Below are 22,327 nucleotides of genomic sequence, written 5' to 3'. Positions count from 1 at the left end.
CGCTGAACTCGTGTCCACACGCTCCGACGGTGCCTGGTGTTGGCTGCATCTGCACATCAGGCTCCTGCGGGTGTGTAGGTAGGAGTCCCAGGCTGAAATATTATTAAAGATAATGATTTTTTTCCCCCCCTAATTAAAAGGCAAAGGATAGTGAAAAGATGAGACCTGGAAAAGTGTTTCCCGAAGCAACCTGACTTGAGGCTTTTCGTTTCACCTTCAGGGAGAAGAAGAAAAAAACAAAGAAGAAAGAAAAAGGTAAAAAAAGGAGGACAGCGGGAAGTGGGGGGAGAAAAAGAGGGAAATTCCTACTGATGTGCAGAGAAAAGATGTTACTTGTGGAAACGCTGTGACCTCTGTGGTACCAGCCAGCATACGCGGGTGTCAGAGGTGCGTGGGCAGCTGCAAATGGAAAAGGATTTCATCTTCCAGAAGAAAAGACTTTCTGCACAATCAGAAAAGAAAAGGTTCTGTAGACTGAAATGACTTCAAAGTCGGAAATCTGCAGGTAGAACACTGTGCTTTAGCACGGGCTGAACCAGCTGAATCACACACATCAAAGGGGCTCCTCAGAGCCCTTGGTCGTCAGCCCAGCCCGCTCCACGCTCACACCGACACCCGCGTCCTGCAGCCTGCTCTGCCTGCGCCCCACGAGAAGATCGAGAAACGCTAAAATTGGTATTTTCCAGGCAGTCCTTGCAAAGAGATTTAATAAAGCAAGATGCCATCACTTCTAAAAAGCCCCTGGCCAAATTGCCAGGAATCTGCCTGCCTGAAGCAATACCCTCTTGGCAAAAACCATACCTATATTCCCTCGGTTTTGGGAAAGGGAGAACACCAGACAGCTGACAGCGTTCTCAGAGCTCCTGATGGCTTTCTAGGTTTATCTGAACCTTACCAGCAAAAATCAAATGTCAGGCTGAGGAAATCTTGCAGGAGGACTCTCTCGTCATTCAGGAAGCCTCAAGCACAGACTGTGGAGACAGATGATAATAGCGGCAAGCATGTAGGTGAAATGGAACACAATCATAACAGGCAGGACTTCCTCCCGTCCCCATGAGGAGGAGATTCTGCAGGTGCTCCCTGGGCTTCTACATGGGAAGCTGGGAGTGGCTGGAGAAACAGGCACCACCAGTGCCAGAACAGGTGGGTACTTACCATCAAATCGTATTTCAACTTTGGCCGCAAACTCCCGTCCTATGCAAACAGAAAGATTTTAAGTTGTTTTGCAATGCCTGCCAAGAGGAAAAACTAAAAACCATACTTGCTTTTGTCACTGTCTGTTTGCTAATTCAATGCTAAGTACCTGCAGCTCAGGCTATCACACTACATTTTCTCAGTCTTTAAAAAATAAAAAAAAGTGCATGGAGGTGTTCATATAATTGCAGTTTATTTCAGCATATTTATCCTCATGGGAACCTCGAGATTTCACAGTCTGCTAGTCTGGAACTAGCTTGCTGTGAAATAAACTGCCTCATAGAGACATTCTTTATTAGGTATCTATCACTACCCTGATCTAATAATTCTTTGTGGGAGCTGCAATGAAGTGAGAAACAATGTTTCATAAACCCATCAGCACCAAGGCAGCTTTAGTGCCTTTGAAGCTGTAATAGCCTGCCCATCCAAGCCAGCCCTCTAATCAAATTAGGGGAACCTGCACAGGCCTTTAAATCTTAGCTGGAGCAGCGCTACCCTCTAAAGACAAGTCTGCGAAGTAGCTGTCATCTGGAACTTCTTGTTTTAATGGTGCCATTCGGGGTTCTTGGGACAGAAATGCTGCTCTCCAAAAGGTCTGTGCTGCCAGAGATATCCTGGGAAGCACCCTTTTCTTTTTTTTCATACCAGTCAAGAATCAGACCATTTCCGTTTTCTGTACCTTGGGGTCCAACGGAAACACTGCCCTAGCACCTTCCCCCCAACTTCCGCTCTCCTCAGCATTTTTCTAGGGTGGCATATATTGAACTTGCTAAAATGCTTAAGCTGTCACAGCTTTTGACACGTATTCCACCCTGGGGCATGTTCCTGTGGCCAAGAATTGCTGCACAGTCTTCCCTTAGGAGCACGCATTGCGGTCATCTGCTGCTCCCCCAAGAGCCTTTCCTTTCCTTCACACATGCAGATTCTCACATGTGCTATTGCTTGTCTCTCCTTCATTTATTTCACTGTTTTCCACCCCATGGAGTTAAGTAAAAAGGAGTGTTGGGAAGGCTGCAAAAGAAATAAAGTGGTGACAGAGAAAGTGCTGGGGGTCCTAATGGGAACCCGGGATAGGGCCACTGGCGATGCCTATAAACTTACCTTGTCTTGGGCTGGAAGGCTGCTCTCCCTGCACAAAGATCAGAACACGGAAAGGGCGGTGAGCTGTTAGAAACTCTCCTCTGAACACCATGAGGCAGCCACCGCAGTGGATGATGCTCCAGCACTACATGATCTGCAGCAGGATCAACCTGGGGAACTTCCACTTGATCACTTGCCAATTCACACAAACTTCTAATCACTAATTTGGGTATTAAGAAAAAAGAAAACACACACCAAGGTAGTCACCTCTCCTCCTCCTTCCTTTGGCTAAATTGCATCGAAACACCTGCCCTCTACTGGTCCTAGTCTCACCTCCCCTTCGCTGCGGTTCCACTGCAGTTTCTCCCCATTCATTCGGTGAGTTGACAGGTAGTGCAGGAGGCCACGTCTAACTTTGTCTTCTTCATGCTGGGTTTTCTCCGCTCCTCCGTGCTTCCCGCGTACCCTGCCAACAAGGATTGTCCATGGCCACTGTCCCTTGGGGGTGTCCTACCTCAGCACAAGTCAGCCACCATGGCCACAGTGCCCCGAGGACTGCACCCTCGGGCACGGAGCACCTTGTTGTGCGAGCAGGTCTCCCTCCACATTTCTTTCAGCTTTGTCCGTACATTTATTCTCATGTGTCTCCTCCCCTTGTGGCCACCACTTTGTTAAACTTGTCTGAGCTGAGGTGCTGTAGGGTCCTCTGAGGGGCTGGATTTTTGGGGCACAATGGGTTGTTCCCATTGGTTTCCGAGCTGGCTGGAAGCAGCTCTAAGTGGCAGACAGAGAGATGCCCACGGGCATCCCCACAGCCCCCAGCTGCCTGAACCTGCCACGTACACCCAGCTCGGGCATGAGCTTCTTGGCTGCTGGTGCATGAACGTGGAAAACTCCACAATTTACACCCAAACACAAAGGGCAGCCAAGAAGGATGTTTCCCTAGGAGGCTGGAGGAGCGCAGTGTGTGACATGGCTGCAGGGCTGTGCTGGGGCAACACAAGACCAGGGTAACTAAGCTTATTCTCGTAAATGGAGAGAAAGGCAATCAATCACTGAAGCAAACCAGTCATTTCTGCATACACAGTTTTCAGAAAACACATTAAAAATTTATTTTAAATATATTATAAAAGGAAGTCCATTCAACTTTAAAAACACTAGGCATTCTATCGATGATTCCCAATTTATGAAAGCTACTACATTAAAGTGCTACAAGTCCTTTACCACCCCCAGATATTAGGCTGTTGGTCCTAATATGCACAAAATAAATATACACCGATTCAAGAGGCACCATCCAGTTTTACAGATAAAATGCATGCAGTACAAGGAATAGACAAACTTAGACCTTATCACTGAGATCCTGGAGAATGCATTTGGAAACCAATTCCCTTCTCCACCCTAGAGGCTAAAGCTATTTGTTATCGTTATCGTAAGGGCTAACGTTTTAGTCTATTAGCTTGATCAGGTTTTATCGTGTTTTGTGGTTGAAGTTGACATTTGCTTTCTCACTAATTGAGGTTAGGACTTTTTTCCTAGAGTTGAGCTAGTAGATTGAAGATCACATAGATCCGGTGGCTTTTGTGTAAAACTCCCAAATCCCACACATCTGCTGGAATCACTAAAACCTTTTTGGGTCATACAGAAGCATCAAGAAAGCTCAAACGCAACAAATAATGGAGCATACTCAGCTAGCAGAGGCAGAATCAAAAAAGACGTAGGATTTTTTTTTTAGGATTTCCATAACCTATCATTGCCTAGTTTCACACACATCTCCGAGGCAAAGCGTGACATTCCACAGGAGCAAGTGGAGCAGAAGGTGAGTTTATTTCAGTCACACTTTAAATCCATCTGACCTGTTAATGAGGAGTATGAAGGGACAATTGTGTGTTGAATGCTGACAGAAATTTCAGATCTCAGCTTTCCCATTCTCTGCTCATTGCATCTCTCCTCTCTACATGAATTAGGTGAGCACTTGCAGGTTGTTTTAAAATATGGACTCAACACTCATTAGGTCAGCAAATAAAGCACTTAAAGCTAAATCTTACATGGGTTGGGAGACTGCAGTACACAGACTTTCCTTACCGAAGATCAACAGGTCACCGGCAAACTGGGAGCAGACCCCAGCGTTCACGATTCCCAGTCCAGCTCGCCTTTTGCTATATATCCTGTGAAAAACCTTTTAATCCTACCCCACAGACTCTGACATTAACCTAAAGCTACTCACCATTTTGGCACCAGTTTTCTAACTATTTAAGAGGCTTTTCATGCTAAATGATTGTTAAAATGGAAACCTAGATTGCAGTTCCTTCATCGCAAGTGGCTAGAAATACAGCAAGTAGGGACACGAACCGCAGCAGTCGGGAGTGGATGTGGGATGCAAGGTACACTCCAGTCCTTTGTGTTAGCAGAGCCAGACTATTTCAGACGTAACTTTACCAGGGCTCTTTTTCCTGAAAGCATTACAGGCTGACTGCTGCAGGCTGGCTCTTCTCTCCAGTTCAACCCATTCAAGCGTCTGTCTGTACCTTGAAAGTCAATTTAAACCAAAAATTTCTCCCTTTTTACCCAGTAGTTACACAATTGCTCAATATGACTTTTAGGAGACCTCTCTCCTCTCAGAGATGTAAGCCAGCAGAGCTACTGTAATGATCCTACAGGAGCTCCGAGAACGCTGTGTTCCTGCAGTGCCGGCTGCTGGTGGGGCCTGTTTGACTTCCAGTACCTTGACGTCTCGGTGCAGCAGGGAGGAAAGTTTGCTGCCTGGAACTCTCCAGTAAAGGAAAGTGATGCCCTATGCACAGATGACTGTAAAACAAACCAGGAAGAAAGTTAAGCTGAGAAATTGCTTTCTTGCTACTTCTGTATGAGAGAGTTGAACACATCCTTCAGAAATTTCCCAGTGACAGAAGGCGTCGACTTTCTGACAGACCTCTGCTACGGGCTTTGTATACCTTTAGGACTACTTGCGATTTCCAATTTGGATATCTAGAAAATAAAATGCAGGATCTTGCACGCCAGTGAAATGCATGAGCCTTCACCACGAGGTGAATCAAGACATCCTCTGACCTGGTGTATCAAGAGGAAGCTGCCATCCTTTCCAAGTCTTCCTATTAGGAGTGACAAACCCCTCCAGAGTCATTAATGATCTCTGTTTAGCAGAGAAAACTCATGAGGCTTCTGAATTAATGCTGTTAGCACTGATTTTGCACTTCAACTCTGACATTTTAAAAACACACACACAAATACTGCACGGGTCAAGCTTCCTCTGACATCGTTATCTCCCAACCCCTTCCCCTCTTCTCTCTTGTCCAGCAAGGCACTAGGAAATGGTTCAAGTTTAAGCATTTGCTGTACATTTACATTTTAAAAGGCACATCTTTATTTTATGATGCTGTATTCCCCCTTCAGTAAGGCTCACATTTCTTCTCTCATGGTGTGGAAAAGAAAGTTAATTTCCCAGGCATGAAAAAGGACACCTTGCACACGGAAGAGTCCAAGCTCTTTCTGCAGGCCTTGGAGATTAGCACCAGTGTAAATCAACAATAGCTTCAAGAGCATATCAAGTATTTTTATGGGACATAACAGGATCTCCCTGTTGTCTGGGCTTCTGATACTTAAAAGCAGCAGGATTTATGCAGCCACAGAGAGAGCGGTGTTTCAATACTTTTGGGGAAAAAATCTATGAAAACATTTATTTTGCATTAGATAATCACTGGCATTTAATCTCCAGTCTTGACTTGCATGCAGATGTGAAGACTTGCTTATGTATTCAAGCTTTAGCAGTTTTGCTTACAAATAACCAAAAGTAATTGGAATAATTAACCAGATTGCCCAGCAAAGGCTCAATTAAAGATGTAGATGATGAAATACAGCTTCTACTTCTCAGTCTGTGGATGGTTGGCTGTATTAAGTCTTCTCATTAGTCAGCAAAGCCTCTAGGGTATTGAAAAGTATAATTGATGTAAATAAATTAATAGCTCAAAGCCTGCCGAGCCAGTCAGAAGTGTACAGAATTTGTGAGGCACTTATCACACTGAGATTCCAAACCTTCAGAAAACAGATGAGGCCAACCACACTGAGAAGGACTCAGCAGGACCACTCACACTAAAGCTCCCGTTTCCATGTACCGGTGGTCGGTAGTCAAACAGGGATAGCCTCAACAATTACTGAATCTTTTGGTGCAAACTGCTAAGAGCTGTCTTTTCTCTTCGAATTAAGATCACTAAGTGGTAAAAGACCTGTTCCTTACTGCAGTTCTCTCTGAAGCAAGCGTCCAGCAAGCCAAGCAGCTAGGACTCTCTTCACAAGGTGAGCCCAAGTACAAAGCAAGCCATGCATTTTAGAAACAGTTTTCTAATGAGGGGATTAGCTTTTAAGACACACAAAGACTCAAGCTGCAAGCAGAACGACCTACAGTCCATTTATATAACTTGCTGATTGTGTCCCAATTATAAAAAAATTAGCACTGTTCATAGACAAACAGCTGCTTGTTCCACAGGTATTAAAACATTCATAAAGACATGTAGTCAGGCCATCTAGTGATCCACAGTCAGCACTACTAGACTAATGAGAACATTAATAACTTAAGGGAAGTGACAGTCAGACACAAAGCACTGGAAGGCAGCTCTGTCTCCCATGGAAATGAAAAGGGATCCTAATGACAGCTGTATTGTAGTTACTGAGAACATACGATGTCAACTCCGTGCAACTTCCATGGTAATGCTGCTGAAAAACCGTCACAAGGAAAGCCTAGAGTTTTCTTCCTTTCTTCACTCCCAAACTGTCAGCCACCGACCCATTTGGCAAGCCTGGTCCCAGCTGTAATGCAGTGCCTGTGTTCCCCTTGCTTCGTGACCGCACGTACCAGGCAGGTTGGCAGAGGAGGTCAGACAAGGCCTCAGCTGTGAGGATGACAGAGGTCGAAATGCTTTTGAGCCCTGTAGTCAATACATAAGAGAGCTTGGGAGGCAGGTAGCTGTGTCCTGGTTTGCTCCCAGCTGACAGACACAGCAGCACCCGGCCTCGAAGACATGTGAAACACGGGCAATGATCCTACAGTTGGCAACATCAGAAAGGGTTTCTTGCTTCTGGAGTTCTGCAGAGGGAGCCAGCCTGCCTTTTTCTCGACACAAAGCAAAAATCTCCTTACCTTCACATGCAAGACACCCCAGAGCTGAGCCTTCCTGCCTCTCCAAGGAGGGGAAGCCCACTGACCGTGCTTATCGAGGGTCGCAGAGGGGTGCCCTGGTCCTACCTCTGACTGCTTCAAGCCTTTCACTCCCAGAGCTGGCTGCCCGCTACCTACACCCCTGCAACATTCCTGCACAGGTAGCTGGACAAACTGCGGAGCTGGGCAATTTCCTGGAAAAGGCTAGTTTTATTGATTTACACAGCATCTTTGCAAAGGCTTAACTGCACCATCATTCCCAGCTTTTACTAGAAAATGCCACTGCTTCCTTCCATATAAGACTACAGCCAGCTGAACTAGTAAATCTGTTTTTGCAACAACTTCATTTTACACCACTATGGGTTTGTTTTTCAAACACTTGCTTCAGACAGACTTGAAACCAACAGTCCTCTATTCATCCTTCACTGTCAGTACTTTTTTCCAGCTCCTGGGCTGACACATTTCTGGTTCAGTGTCTGGCAAATCCTACAACCAAACCAGAAGGGTAATACCTTGCACTGCTAAGTGACTGCACAAGGGACAGCGTACCAGTGAAATGGCCCATCAATCCCACATCTCTGCTTGAGCAAACAGATTCCCAGTCACGGTAAACTGTTATGGTGCTGTGGATGTTGCGAAAAGAAGAGAGGTTAACAGCACACTCCCACAAGCCTAGAACACTACTACCCACAGGACTCATGACTGCAACAAACTAGAGACTGATGAACAAATGGATAAAGACCCATGGCTAATCTCAGCCCTGATGTAATTATCCCAAATTAATCTGCCCATACCAACTGTTAATTAAGTTAGCCTTCAAACCTCCAAAGGACAAATGGAAGGTGCCTTCACACAGATTTAACTTTGAGAAGCCCTAGAGGTATCTGTGCCAAAAGGGTTCTGATTAAGAGGCAAATTTGGAACCTGATATCCAAAGGCTCTTAGCAAAATTCTTCACCTGTAAGAACTGTGCTTACTTAAAAACTCTCCGCTAATCTTTCACCTTGAAGATTCAACAGTGAGTGACAAACTGACTGCAAAGTGAATGGACCAGAAACAGATTCCTCATCGCTAATAACTACAGTGATATTCCCAACACTTGGCTGCACTTCCACTAGAGCTAATTCCTTTATCAGAGCTATGATTTGGAAAGTAATAATAACCTGTCTGAAATACATTTTGGTTTAGGGCAAAACATAAATTAATTTCATTTTACATTTTGATGGTGCTTATTTTTATTTTTATTTTTTTTTGATTGGAGGATCAGATCTTGTGTTCAAGATTTTACTTTTATGGACTTTGGAAAATAAAGCACCTACGTGGGACTGCTTCAGTGGGTGGTATAGCAGCTACAGAAAGTCCTGGAGGGTCTTGGACAGCAAAATCTTGTAACATCAGACCCAGGCGGGAAAATGAAACAGAAATAAAAAAAATTAAGTGGTTTGAATCACATTCAGACTCCTCTAAAAACAGAGTTTCTGTTCCAGTCTCAGCACAGAAGTGGCTCTGGCAAAGCCTTTAAAATTCCACCATCCCTAGAAGAGAAGGATGCAGCATCTTCACAATAAAGACTGGCCTGCTAGTTAACCTTCTCCTGAGATTATCCCTTTAACCTTCATTAACTGTTTAAAAAAAAGTATTCTTAAAAAAATTTTTTGTAGCCCTCCCCAGTAAAAACTATAATTGTAAAATATATATTTTTCTTTCTCAGTCTTTTAAAGATCAAGATTTCTGTTGAATTTTTCCAAGACGGTCGAGTTTGTATGTTCAAATATCCACTGCTGTGTTGGAGATGAAGGATTGCAGCTATTCATAAAGATCTTCCGGTCACTCTCACTGCAGTCCATACAGCTGCTGCTTACTGGATGGTAGAGGGTTTTGTCCTAGAGAAGAGAAATTTGCCATGAGGTTGCTAAGTGGAGGAGCAAAGCTGTTTTAAAAAACAACACAAAGAGGTCTTAAAAACCCAGACAAGCTGTTTTGTCACTTGGATGTATCTGCAGCTGTTCCACACTTGACTGGCTGGCAAGTAGCAGCGTCCATTCCCACCCCTTGCAACAGTGTCCAGCCCACTCGTCACCTCTAGAAGTGATGTCTTAGGGCAGCTTCTCCAGCCCAGAGGCTCACGTCCTGCTGTGGTGACTGCAGCAGGGTGGACAGAGATTGCAAGGACCAGGACAGGACATTTAGTCAAGAATTTACTTACCTGTTTCCCACAGAAGTGTTGCTTAGTAGAAGGACGAATAAATCCTTATCTACTTTCGGCGTATCTTCTATTACTCAGACCAAACGAATAAACCCAGCACACCTCTCTGCAAACAGGTTTTGCCAGGGTGTTGCAGCTGTGGACAGGACTGCAAGGGTAGTGTCTTGCTTAGCAAGCCCTGGAGAAGCTGCTGTCACCATTTCTAAACAGTGGAGTCACCTCCTTCTAATCAAGAGTAATTAATGGCACAATGACACTGATTGTCAGCAGATTCTCTTATCACAGCTACATGAGCAGAGGAATAAAACATGAGCAGGTGACGTTTTAGGGTAAATTAAGTGCCTACAGGCAATTTGACGCTGTAAATGAGCATATGCACGCATGTGTGCACACGACTCACTTTTCGGTATCTCCAGAGCTGGTTCCCCTTCATTCCATGACAGTCATAGAGGGTCACGGGGCTGCTGTGGGAAATAGCATCAAAACAAAACTTCTTGGTATGCTGCGGATCCCCGGGTCGGATGTCTTCTCTCCAGCTGAATGTGAAGACCTGCCAGGACAAACAGGACCCTCAGGATGGCTGGTGCTGGGCACAGTGCGGCTGCTGTCACCAGCAGAACCACGTTCCCTTCTTTGCCCACAGGGTGGGGGTGGCTTCAGGGAAAGGACAGTATTTTCCAGAAAGAAAACTATTTCCCCCTGTCTAGGGATAGGGACTGCTGACTAGGGGAGTCTGTAGCAGCTGCCCTGCGGACTGCCAGGCAGCATGCTAAATGAGACTGTGCCGCTGCAAAGAGCCACGCTCGTTAGCTTGGGTGCTAATAGCAGCCTTGAATGTCTCTGCAATGCAGGCATACATCACGGATTAAGTGAGCAGCTGACCAATTACAGCACTTCACACCAGCGAAAAAGGCAGAGAGCTACGGGAGCTCTGAGTTAACGCTGGCAATAAACACGTGAGCCTGCACAGGCAGCCTGCAGTCACCTTGAGAGCAGGCTGTCCCCATGCCGCCAGGGACAGCAGAGCAGGAGCCCAGTGCTCCCACCCCACCTGGGCACACACCAGGGCAATGCTTCCTGCTGCTCTCTTCTGCTGACCCTGCAATGACCTCTCAGCACTTTTTGGTGAAATAAGTGACAAAACAGGAAGAGAAACAGAAGAGAAAGGGCTTTTGCTCCAGTAACTAGGTATCTCCTATGTCTGGTCATGCTGCAGCCTTAATGAAGGCTGCTGGATGCCAGCACACGTGGAAATCCCTGAGCACCAGGGCTGGACCGTGGCTGAGGAATCGGTGGAAGTACCACCCCACATCTGCTTTGCCCCTGCAGCATTTGCTTTTGGCCATGGCTTGAGACGGTAGCGTGGTCAAACTGCACCTTCAGTCTGATGATCATGACTTGGCTTATGACATGTTTTAAGCGTCGTAGGACTGAATCCTACCAAAAGATAAACTTGTTTAAAGGCAGACACTGCTGTCGAGCTTTTGCTGTCTGATTGACACAGACAGCATCTCTGGCAAGGGTGCAAGTGTCCTCTGTGACCAGCACTAGGCAACATGGTTCTGCAGGGCTACCAGCTCCCACACACCTCTTGCAGTCCCTGAGGGGAACGACTGTTCTGGGGACTCTTTTTGGAGCCAAGTTGAAGAATGGTCCTCTCTTCAGAGAGAGCTCATGGGGCACTAAGAAAGAGCAGTAATGAGCCGCATGCTGCTATGTGAAGCAGTGTGACCAAAAACTTTTGCACAAATAAGCTACTTTATTCCTGACTCTCTTTTAAATCTCTCTTGAGGGAGAAATTACCACAATCATTTAGGCTCAACGCTACACAGAAGTTCAAACCACGTTGTCTTTCTAAACATAAGCCAACATTAATTGTTCAAAATCCTTCTGACACAAGAGAAGCTTAGTTTTGGACTGTGTATGACTAAATTGGTTTTGTTTCTAGTTTTCATGCATCAGAATTTATATGCAACAATCCTCTGTCTCCCACTACTGAAGCCATTTCCCCTTGAAGAGTTATGCATGGCTCTGTAATAGAGACATTGTTTTCTTGATCTTTTCTCAGCTCAGCTGCTACAGTTTAGACAAACTAATATTTTCCTCCCTTCTGTTACAATAAAGCTGTCTTTCCTGGCACCTTATATGTTGAGAGGCTGAATCTATAGCCTGGCCAGTTTCATCTCTCTCCAGCAGTGGTTGGCTGTTTATAATGCATTTGTCTCCTGTCAGAAGGATGAGAGTAAGCAGTTATTGAACGCTCCTGCAAGCTCATTAATATGCATGATGCTCCTCTATCACTTCCTTCAGCACAACCTTTGAAGTTAATATTCGCTTTGTTACATATTACAGCTGCCTTGTTACCGGTTTATTATTTTGGCATATTGTTTTCTTGTGCTTGCTTTTGTTCGCTCCGAGAACTTCAGAGTGGAAGTAAAAGCTCTGCAAAAGCCTGCTAGGATCCAGATTGGCCACAAGCACATCCTGCTACAAGTCCATCAAGTATAATTAACACGTGAACCTTGGGAGGTTCAGCATTCTCCGTTCACCTGAGAGTTCTGCAACAGCATTCCTTCTCAAGGATTTGTTCTTGTGACTTCTCCCTCCCCAAATGTATTTAGTGGCCGATGATTTATCAGAGGGACTGTTACCTGCACATTGTTCCATGTTGCCTCTCCTTTGTCCTTCACACAGTTTTCCAGCCTCAGTGGGGATCCCAGGGCTCCATGCTTAGTATCCACACACAGTCCAGTTCCCACATTGCGTATCTGAAAGAGTAAATAAGTCACTGAGTCTCGCACTCTTACCAAGTGGCAGAAAAGAAGGCTTAAATTACCTGATATCGTGTCAGCGTTTGTACAAAGACAGTTTCAAGATTCCTCACGTAACCATGTATCTGAGCTGGTAGATAACAGCTAAAAGCAAGCACAGGAACTCAAGATGGGACCCAGCACCTGCTGTACACTCCAGGACACAGCAAACCCTATTAGCTACAGGACTGCAGAGCCCACTGTATTGCTGTGTTCAGCAATCCAGAGTTTTTCTCCTGGGGTAATTCTTTTTGCAGAACACAGCTGACTTTAAAAAATTAGGGATGGCTTTCCTGGCATTCAGATGGGAAAGCTAAGGAGCTGAGTAGCTCAACACAGTTGTGTGGCCCTTTGGAAATACAAGATTTCTACTATTGCTCAGCTGCTGCCTCTCCCTAGTCCTCCCAGCTGGCATGTTCTGCCTTCTACTAAACACACAACATGCAGAACAAGCCAAGTCTCAATTCTCTTTGTAGCCACACGCCAATAGAAATCGCTGCCTAACTGCCTTCGTTGATCAAGCCAGTATAGTGGCAGAGGAGTTCTGGTCTTTGAAACATATCAAGAAGGATCTCGAATCGCTTGCTACCTTACTCACAGCAGACTGGTACTGGAGCACACAGATAAGGCAATTTAAAAAAAATAAATAAATCAAAGAGCTGCCTGTTTGCCCGCTGCAGATTTCGGAGCACAAACTTGCCTCTCCCCAAGCTGCTGCTGGAGGCTCCACTGGTGGGTAAAACTTTGGTAAGTCCCAAGCAACTTCGTTCATGAACCACTTGAAGCTTTTGCAGTTGAGGTTGGTGCGGAGTTCCTTCTGCGCTGCGACGTCCCCTGCAGAGAGATGCCGGTACTCCGGTCTGCGCTGGTATATGTACTCGGCGTATTCGTCCATCCACACCTCAGCCACTCGCTTCAGGTTCTGTGTGGGTAACAGTCAGGTATGAAAACGAGAGGGGAAAAAACACCTGGGAACACTCTGCACAAATTACTGACATAAGCATTCAGAACAGCTCTTGTGTTTTTGCTCTGAAGAGATTTTCATTCACATCCACACTTCAGGACAGCTTCAGGACAAAGATTATTTTTATCATTTTCTAGTTTCAAGAAACTTTTAGAAAGACATTTTCAGCTGAGGTCAAAACAGAATGCTGGCACTTGGCCATTTTATCTCGTTCCCCCTGGCTAAGAAAAACAACATTAATCAAAAGTTGTGTTTTCTTCCTTTTTTTTGGTAGAGAAGCTAGTCAGAAAATGATGCTGGTAAATACCACCGGACATTCAAAGGTCCCTGACAAAAAGCTGCTTTCTTAAGTCCTTCTTATTACATCTTTTAAATATCCACCTACGAACAGGATTTGCAGTACTCCCTTCTGAAAACCTTCAGTTTACAATATTCTTTCCCACCACCATTTATCCGTTTTCTTGGGTAGACAGCTGTTTAAGAGAAACTGTGAGATACCACAGGAATATGGAACTTTCAGGTGATGACCCTTCAGAATAGAAGCACAGGATTTACTTGCTGGCAGCAGTGTATTTCACACCCTGCTGTAAAGCTCAACCCACAGCAGCCACAATCGCCACCCCCTCGAGACATCAGCCCTACTGCTTGTCACAACACACTCAAGAGACTGTTGGACCTTGGACTGTTCTCTGGCAACACCAGGTACATTCTTGGTGCTACACAGTAACGTGCCGCCTGCGGTCATGACTTCAGGGCCCCAGCAGCACTGCCCACCTTGCGTGAAGGTGCTCGGTCCAGCAGTGGTCATTTACTACCAAAAAAAATTAGGATGTTAAGAATGAGCAGTGTGCTGACCCTGCCTCAAATGCAGCCTACACACAAAAGCAGGTGTTCATTTCAAGGTGGCTGTTTCATCTTAGATGCCAAGAAACAGCCTTCTCTACACCTGTCTGCCTCTCCTTCCAGCACGGTGAGTATGCAAGAGACAAACGTTGAATCAAAAGAAATATAGCTCCTTCCTGAAGAGATGGCACCGACAGGAGAGCACTCTATCGCTCTGACAGGTCATTGCTGGGCTGAGCAATAAATCCAAACCTGTAACTAGGGCGATGCTTTTAAACGGAGAAACATTTTAACACTGTGTAAGCCCTAAGACTGCAGAACAGCAGGGTACCTTTTTGTGGTTTTTCGTTTTGCAGCCTTCCTGCTCCTATGATTTTTCTCTCCCACCAGAGGGCAATGCAATCCCTTCTCAATATGGAAATTAACTGGAGAAACCTAGTGCATGACAGGCAAAAGCTCTTTCCTCTTCGGGCTGCACTAGATTAAGAAATAAGATGGCACAGAACATTCCATTGTGGAAAATCACTGCCTGCTCATTCAGTGGTCTGTGATGCCTGAAGTTGAGAGGTCTTTCAATCACCTAAACACAATCACCACGCTGAAGCCTGCTGCTCTTGGAGAGCACACATAAAATGACTCAAATATTAGGGAAATAAAGCTGTACCTTGTTTTTATTGGTGATTCCATGGCCAGTGCCTGACTGCAAAGTCCCTTCCCAACATCCAGCAATGGCTGACGTTTGGAGCACAGCAGCTCCCCTAGGCTCTCTTCCCTTTGTGCTGCACACCCACCACTGCAAAACGGCTCGATTTGACCAGTGCACAATTCCAACCGGTGGACTACAAAGCCTACGTTTGCCTCCCATTGTGGGGCGAGAGGAGACAAGAGCATGGTCCCATTGCAGACACCTGTTGTGAGGAATGCCATTGCCACTTACTCTTGCCAGGCTGACTCCGGTTGGAACCTTGTACGGAACGTATTTTCTGTAGATATGACCAACTCTAGAGCAAGGGATGTCCTCCATGCGACCTCCACACATCCATACCTGTGGAACAGCGGAGATACAGATTCACTCTTGGTTAAATTGAGAAAAGTGAGGAAGAAAAAAAAAAGAAAGGCTTTTAAGTAATGAAAAGGTGTAACTTGTTTTTTTTACTTTAAAATACTCACTCCAAAATACCCTCCTCCCCCTCCTTGCCTTAGTCTCAAATCCTGTAACTACCTGCTTAGAGCCATGCAGCAAGCCTTGATGTAGCACGAAGTGCTATCAAGCCCAATGGCTAAGGAGTTCAATTTTGCATTCTTTAGAGAAAAGAATAGGGGAAAAAAAAAATCCAGGCACCCAGAGAACAGCATAGAGCACACTTAAAATTGGTATGTTATTACAGCAATAGTAACCACAACAGTTAAAGTGGACTGCCATATAAGACCTGGGTGTAGGTTGTGTAACATTGCTATAAAAGGGAGGCCATCCCTGTAGTACAGGTCATGCATGTGTTACACAAAACACTCCAGGGAATTCATGAGCCTGTTCAAGTGTCAGAAACTAGAAGAAACTGCTAGTTCTTCCCGGGGTTATCAGCGGGATAACATGGCACATGGTTTCATTGCTGACATGCATTCATTGCTTTTGTGGCCTTACACTTCAATCAAAATCCCTGCCTGGTCAAAACACAATTAGCTTTTTAAAAAGCCCTCAAAGTCACTGGAACACTCTGCTAGTTGAATAAGACTACCTTGATGTGTACTTCATATCTACATTAGGTCCAGAAGTTTCTTTCCCCATCTGAGAAGATTTCACTCTGTGCCAACATTCTGCAACAACTTTCTTTTATCCCTTATTTATAGCGTAGTCCAAGCGAAACCAAAGGAGATGTTTTCTGAATCAGCCAATCTACTTCATTAAGTTGAAGAAATAGATTCATATGTGCTTCCCAGAGATATCTAATCAATACTCGGAGAAAAAGCATCCTTCAGTATGCACAACCAATGGCTTCTCTAAATCCCTGAAGCACAACACCGTCTTGCCCTTCATTCCGTCCCCAGATGTTACGTTAGCGCCCCGAAGGCAGCAGTGTTTAAGAAGGCCCGCTGGTGCTGCGGGCTGAGGCCGCGTTCTTGATCTCCCCATTCACTGTGGCTAATTTGAGCCGCCACAGTTCACTGTACAATAAGCTTAGTCAACAGCTTCACACACAGCAGGCAATTTCATTAATATTGTACAGTGACAATATTAAATACTGAGCTCAGAAGAGAAATATTTGGCCAAGGCTGCTGCATAATTATTAGCTCTGACATTAAAGTCCTCTGGAGTTTCAGCTCTGCCTACTGCCCTTAATAATTGCAGTCATTTGCTGACTTCATATAACTTAATGGAGGTTGGTTGCTCTCAGTTAGAGGAATGTTTTTCACATGCAACTTCTGAAGTTCAGGGTACTTAATTACATGTTGTTATGGTGAGAGAGACAAGAAGAAAGTTGATAAGCTCCTCCTACAAAGTTTTATTCCTTTTGTCCCTCCTGTGTTGTGAGAGGCTGGTACAGAAAAGATGAAGATGAAAAAAGAAATTAGGACGCAGCTTCTGCGGAGTTTCTAATGGAATCAGAAATGCTTCATATTCCGTAGCTGCTGTGCTTTTTGCCCCGGTGTGATTTCTCTCCTAGGAAATTAACAGCTAGACTGAGAAAACAAAAATTTGGGGACCTTTTGTGTTTCTATGACAGAAATGGTTCGTACAAGGCTGTCAGTGCTGCAAGAGATCTGGGAACTATAAAAAACTGCAGGAGCAGCTGAAGAAGCCTAGAGCTCAGTTGCACAGACACACACACACTCCTCAACAACCCATATTCCTACCCTGGGCGCTGCACCCTGCATCACAACAGCCCCATCGCTTCACAGGCAGCTGCATTTTAGGGCAACACATGCCTGAATGAAAACAGCAGCCTTTGTCCTTGCTGCCTGCTCCTGATCTCAGAGGAAAAGCTTTCAGTCAGGCCACCGTGAGCACACACCTCCTCTTCTTCCTAAGCAACGTGAGAAAGAGATCCCTGCAGTCAAGATGCAGCTACAGGAGAGCACTGTCCTTGCGCTGCAGGTCTTGCGAAGCAGTAACACAGCCAGCACTCATCTGCTGAGGGGCACATGTGGAGAGGCGTCGGGCACAGGAAGCTGGACAGAACTGATGGGATGTTGGGCCAAGAGCTCCAAGGTAGTACAAGACTCCAGGCACAGAAGACGATGCTACATAAACGTAGGTAATGACACAATAAGAAAAGCTACTTAACCGAGTTACTGAACAAGTAACATCTAAGATCAGTTTTACGTGCCCTTTTCCTAATCATGCTTTAAAGCATTTGCTCCCAAATGACGCTGCAATTACCAGTGCTGCATGGAGTCAATGGAAAGCTTCCTAATTCCTGCTAGCAGAGCTCAGTGACCCTTTCAAGGTACTTCGCTAACTCAGTGCCTTTTTAACATGTCTCAGGCTGCAAGTGACAGTATAGCACTCGCAGTACAAATCTAATTTTAAAAGCATGTTTTCCATTCATTCATTGCTGCTTTGATTTATTTTATTAGCCAGCTTCTTTGTGTGGTGACAGAACTCATTACAACCTCCATAAAGACAATTACCAGTCCTTATCTATAAAACTAGAGGAACGGGGAGAGAGAAAGAGCGTGACACGCATTGGTAAAACGCAGCCAACAAAAGCACCAGAAAGCTGGAGTTAAAGGTCAGGGGAATCGCATCCAAGGGTCTGTCAAGGAATAACTGCAAGAGAAGCAAACCCAAAATAGCTGCATGCCAGCTGAGAGAACGCTTCCACTCAGCAATATGTGGTTGTTTTAAACAAGGGTACAGTTCACAGGCATGACACACCAGAACTTACACTGCTAAAAATATAGTGCTGCCAAACAGCTGAACCAGCGCTGTTCTGCAGGGCAGCACCTTGTGCCTTCAGGGTAATGCTGCCTGTCACTTACTGTGTTCTCCTTAGAGCAGGGAAGCCAGTTTCTTCTTGTTATTGTTGTTTTACAGAAGGGTGAGGTGGTGCCTCATCTCCCTGGCTGACACAACAGTAATCATCAGAGCCTGAACTTGATGCACTTCTTTTCAATCAACCATTTACTAGAATGCCGTAAGAACAAGAATTAAAGCTGATCAGGCAGGCAGTGCTTTATACAATGATCCAAGGAGATCTCATTAGGAGAGAACAGGGAATTTCTCTTCCTCCTGAGGCACAATTTTACCAATCTACATTTCAAGCTAGGAATCTAGCAGCTGACAGATCTGCTAGAATTAAGAGAGAACCTGGCTACGGTGAGGTTGATGGGCACACTGCAATAGATTTTTCTAAGGTCACAATCTCACCCTGATAATAAAGTCAAATACAAGGGAAGCGAAAAAACAACTCTGGTGATACTACTTCCATCTTCTCTCTGGCCTGAAGAGCTGTAACTCCATATTCACAAAGCGACTCAAGAGTCTTTGACTCAGCCAATGTGCTACAAAGACATGAGATAATACGTCACCTTTTCTCTACATGGGAATGTTACACTGATCCAATTCCCTTTCTGCTATTTCAGAAAACAATGTCACACAAGACAGCTGAACCTCTCTGCTCAAACACACAATACAATACCGCAGTTGGTGTGTGAACACAAATTATCTGGGTAGACAAGGTTTATGGTTTCCAAAGACTGCACCATGATGAGACAACGCTTCCCAAGAGAGGGAAAACACACAAAGGAAAGAGTTGAGCCTTGAAAAGAAAGCTGCTCCTGCAAGCTGCAACAGAAATAAAGACTGTGAGATGGACTAATGGAGAGAAGCCAGCTGGTTGTCCAGCTGCACGCTGAAAGGTGGGAAGAAAAGGCCCCAGTAGGTAAGTGAAGTGGTCACTCTGCATAAAAAGGTGAGGTGATGAAAGCAAGGGCAACCAATAATTCAGGAAAATTGTAATCCTCTGCACTGTAAGCATCAGCTGCCGTTGCAGATGGGAATTACTGTTCTATAAAAAAGATTAGGGTAGCTCCAAAGGCACTGGGATCCATGTGTTTGCACAACACCTTCTCTCACACAAGACACACCAGCATGGCCCCTCCCTCCCATGTGGAGGTTTTTACTGTAACGACAGCACTTTCAAACCAGCACATTTCAGATTGTGGAGGAGGGGCCCACTTCGCTGCTCTGGAACCTGAACCAAGCACATAGGGTGAATAGAGGCAAAAAAACCTCCAGTCCATGGTCTGAAACTAATCTCTGCATCACCAGATAGGAAGGGAAAAAGAAGCCACCCTGTACTGCAGCTGAGAGCCTTAGAATTAAGCAGCATGTGCTGGCTTAAAAAAAAAAAATCCCCACAAAAAAAGCAGCAGAATGCCTGTCCTGTTTCAGTGTGGGCAAATGTGAGCTGATGGAAAGCGGTGTATGTGCCTGGAATAAGCAGTAGAGGCTCACAATCAGCACTGACTTCAGCGATACAACTAGAAACGCTGTCAGAAGTGATCCCTTGGCAGCTGCACCCCAACCACACACCTGCCAGGAGGCCAGAGGCAAACGTGAACTGAAACGTGCTGCCGACATGGGGCAAAGGAGACACGCAAATGTGAGCTGATGGAAAGCGGTGTATGTGCCTGGAATAAGCAGTAGAGGCTCACAATCAGCACTGACTTCAGCGATACAACTAGAAACGCTGTCAGAAGTGATCCCTTGGCAGCTGCACCCCAACCACACACCTGCCAGGAGGCCAGAGGCAAACGTGAACTGAAACGTGCTGCCGACATGGGGCAAAGGAGACACATGCATTAGAACCACACACCTGCCAGGAGGCCAGAGGCAAATGTGAATTGAAACATGCTGCCGACATGGGGCAAAGGAAACATATGCATTAGATATGTCAACAGAAGCTACAGAGACCTGTGTGACCTCAGTAATGTTTATAAATATGTGTCAGGAGGACAGAGCCAGGCTCTTCGCAGTGATGTCCAATGACAGGACAAGGGGCAATGGGTACAAGCTGAAGCATAGAAGGTTCCACAAATACATTAAGAAAAACTTTTTCACTGTGAGGGTGTCGGAGCCCTGGCACAGGCTGCCCAGGGAGGATGTGGAGTCTCCTTCCAAAACCCGCCTGGACACGTTCCTGTGTGACCTGCCCTAGGGGATCCTGCTCTGGCAGAGGGGTTGGACTAGATGATCTTTCGGGGTGCCTTCCAACCCCTGACATTCTGTGATTCTATGGATTTGTTAGAAAACACACAACATGTTTTATGCAAGAGAAACCAGAAGAAGAAATCCATGCTGATGCTTTGGGAAAAGGATCTGGAAAAATGCAATGATCTATGATCAGCAGAATAAACACAGCAGGTGTTTCCTATTCCTGAAGCAAGGAGTGAAGACCACGAGTACTGCCCATTTCTTCTGCCTCCCTCGAATGGCTCTTCTCAGGGCAACTGCTGACACGGCTATCTATCACCTAGCTAGGGATATTCTGGATCCTCATTCTTTGTTCTTGAAGCACAAGGTACAATTAAAGGATTGAAAATCAAGATCTGAGGTATGCTTATGCTTATACAAGTCAGAGACATCACTTTTTCCTCTTCTGTTTCACCATATCCAAAAAATCAGAGACTATATATTTATGGAAGAGAGGTGTGAAGCATTTAGTGAAGATTATGTAAGCCAAACAGAATAGAAGCCACAAAAATATTGGAAAAGAGGCAGCATGATTACAAATAAAACTGAGTGTAGATAAGTGCTGCACAAAGTCGTATTTGCAGAAAGAAACATTTTAAATGCTTCATATATATTGCTATGAATTAAACACATTAATCCCAAAATGAAGTGGTTATGTAGGCAGCAGAATGCAGGTATTTGTTGAGTATGCAGGAGCACTCAGAAAACTGGAGCTACTAAGCTGTGTTTAGAAGAGGAGAGATAGGGTCGCTTTGGGTAAAGCATTGAATGTGGTTCACATCATTGCAGAAAGATACAAAAGACCAGGAAAGCAAAAAAAATAAATAAATCTAAGAGAGAAGTATGGAAGTAACTCCCAAAGAGCCAAAAAAAACCCCACAAAACGGCTGTGGAGTTAGGGGCAGCAGAAAAGAAAAGGTAACAAGTGCCACACAAGTGCTGCTTTACCCTTCCTCCAAAATACAACAATGTACTCAAAGATCAGCATCTGGCAACCCACTGGGATGGAAGAGAATGGTTCTTACACCAGATCTGCAGGGCAGTTTGCCTGGAGCATTCTGCAAGCCGGGTTCACAAAAAACCGAGGCTCATTTGAACCAGTGTAATGCCTGCACAATTAAAATTCAAGACTGCAATTTTCCTGTTGCATCTGATGCTGATCTGAACTAGGAAGACCTCTGACCTGTGGAAGTACTGGGTTATAGGCACTGAGCTACTTCGGATATACACAGCCCAGGAGAAGGAAAAGGAGACTGTTTGCTGCTTGAATATGGAACAGACAGATCAAATCCTTCATTTCTAATCTAGAAATTTGTTTTAAGGGATTGAGAAGCAAGCAAACACTGCAAGAATATACAATTATCTTGAAAACAAGGTCTTTTCTTCCATTGTTTGCTCTGCAGCAGTAATATGGCTTGCCGAATATAGTTTGCTATGTCTTTGACATAGCTGATGACAGAAATACATCGAATCTCAAAACATAAAGGCAAGAGGCTCCTAAATAAACTTATTTCCAGTCTCTCAGCAACAGAGCCCGGGATTTTAAAATAAAGGCAAAAGGCTGTAAAACACAGTCCATACATGGGCAAAAAAGAATATGCTTAAGAAGAAGAAAAAAATGAACTCCTCACCAGGAGCAGATATCTCTCTGGCTTGAGAAAGCCAGATCTGACACAGTGGATCAAAGACCAGCAGTACCAAAGAGTACCTGCACCCATGACTCCAGGGCACAGGAAGGGATTCTTTGTTAAAGTCAGACTGTAAATTTGGCACACTTAGAATGAGAATTCCCATTTGATAATAAATAACGTCAGAGCAGGTACTCCATGTCTAAACCCAGAGCTTTAAATTATTTGACGGTCTCTTT

General features: G+C 45.0%; 1 protein-coding gene across 1 annotated transcript in view; it reads right to left on the bottom strand.

Moving 5' to 3' along the window:
- Positions 1-9,156: 9,156 nt before the first annotated feature.
- GALNT10 (polypeptide N-acetylgalactosaminyltransferase 10) overlaps positions 9,157-22,327 on the bottom strand; it is a 40,680-nt gene continuing 27,509 nt past the window's right edge. The window contains exons 8-12 of the mRNA XM_009866262.1: positions 15,202-15,309; positions 13,158-13,379; positions 12,299-12,415; positions 10,048-10,197; positions 9,157-9,324 (exon numbers count right to left, since the gene is read on the bottom strand). Coding sequence (XP_009864564.1) covers positions 9,157-9,324; positions 10,048-10,197; positions 12,299-12,415; positions 13,158-13,379; positions 15,202-15,309 — 765 coding nt within the window. The remainder of the gene's footprint in view (positions 9,325-10,047; positions 10,198-12,298; positions 12,416-13,157; positions 13,380-15,201; positions 15,310-22,327) is intronic.

This window comes from Apaloderma vittatum, unplaced genomic scaffold (assembly GCF_000703405.1).
Source record: "Apaloderma vittatum isolate BGI_N311 unplaced genomic scaffold, ASM70340v1 scaffold11263, whole genome shotgun sequence".
Classification (NCBI taxonomy): domain Eukaryota; kingdom Metazoa; phylum Chordata; class Aves; order Trogoniformes; family Trogonidae; genus Apaloderma; species Apaloderma vittatum.
The sequence above is the reverse complement of the archived record's forward strand: the minus strand, read 5'-3'. Positions and strand labels throughout refer to the sequence as shown.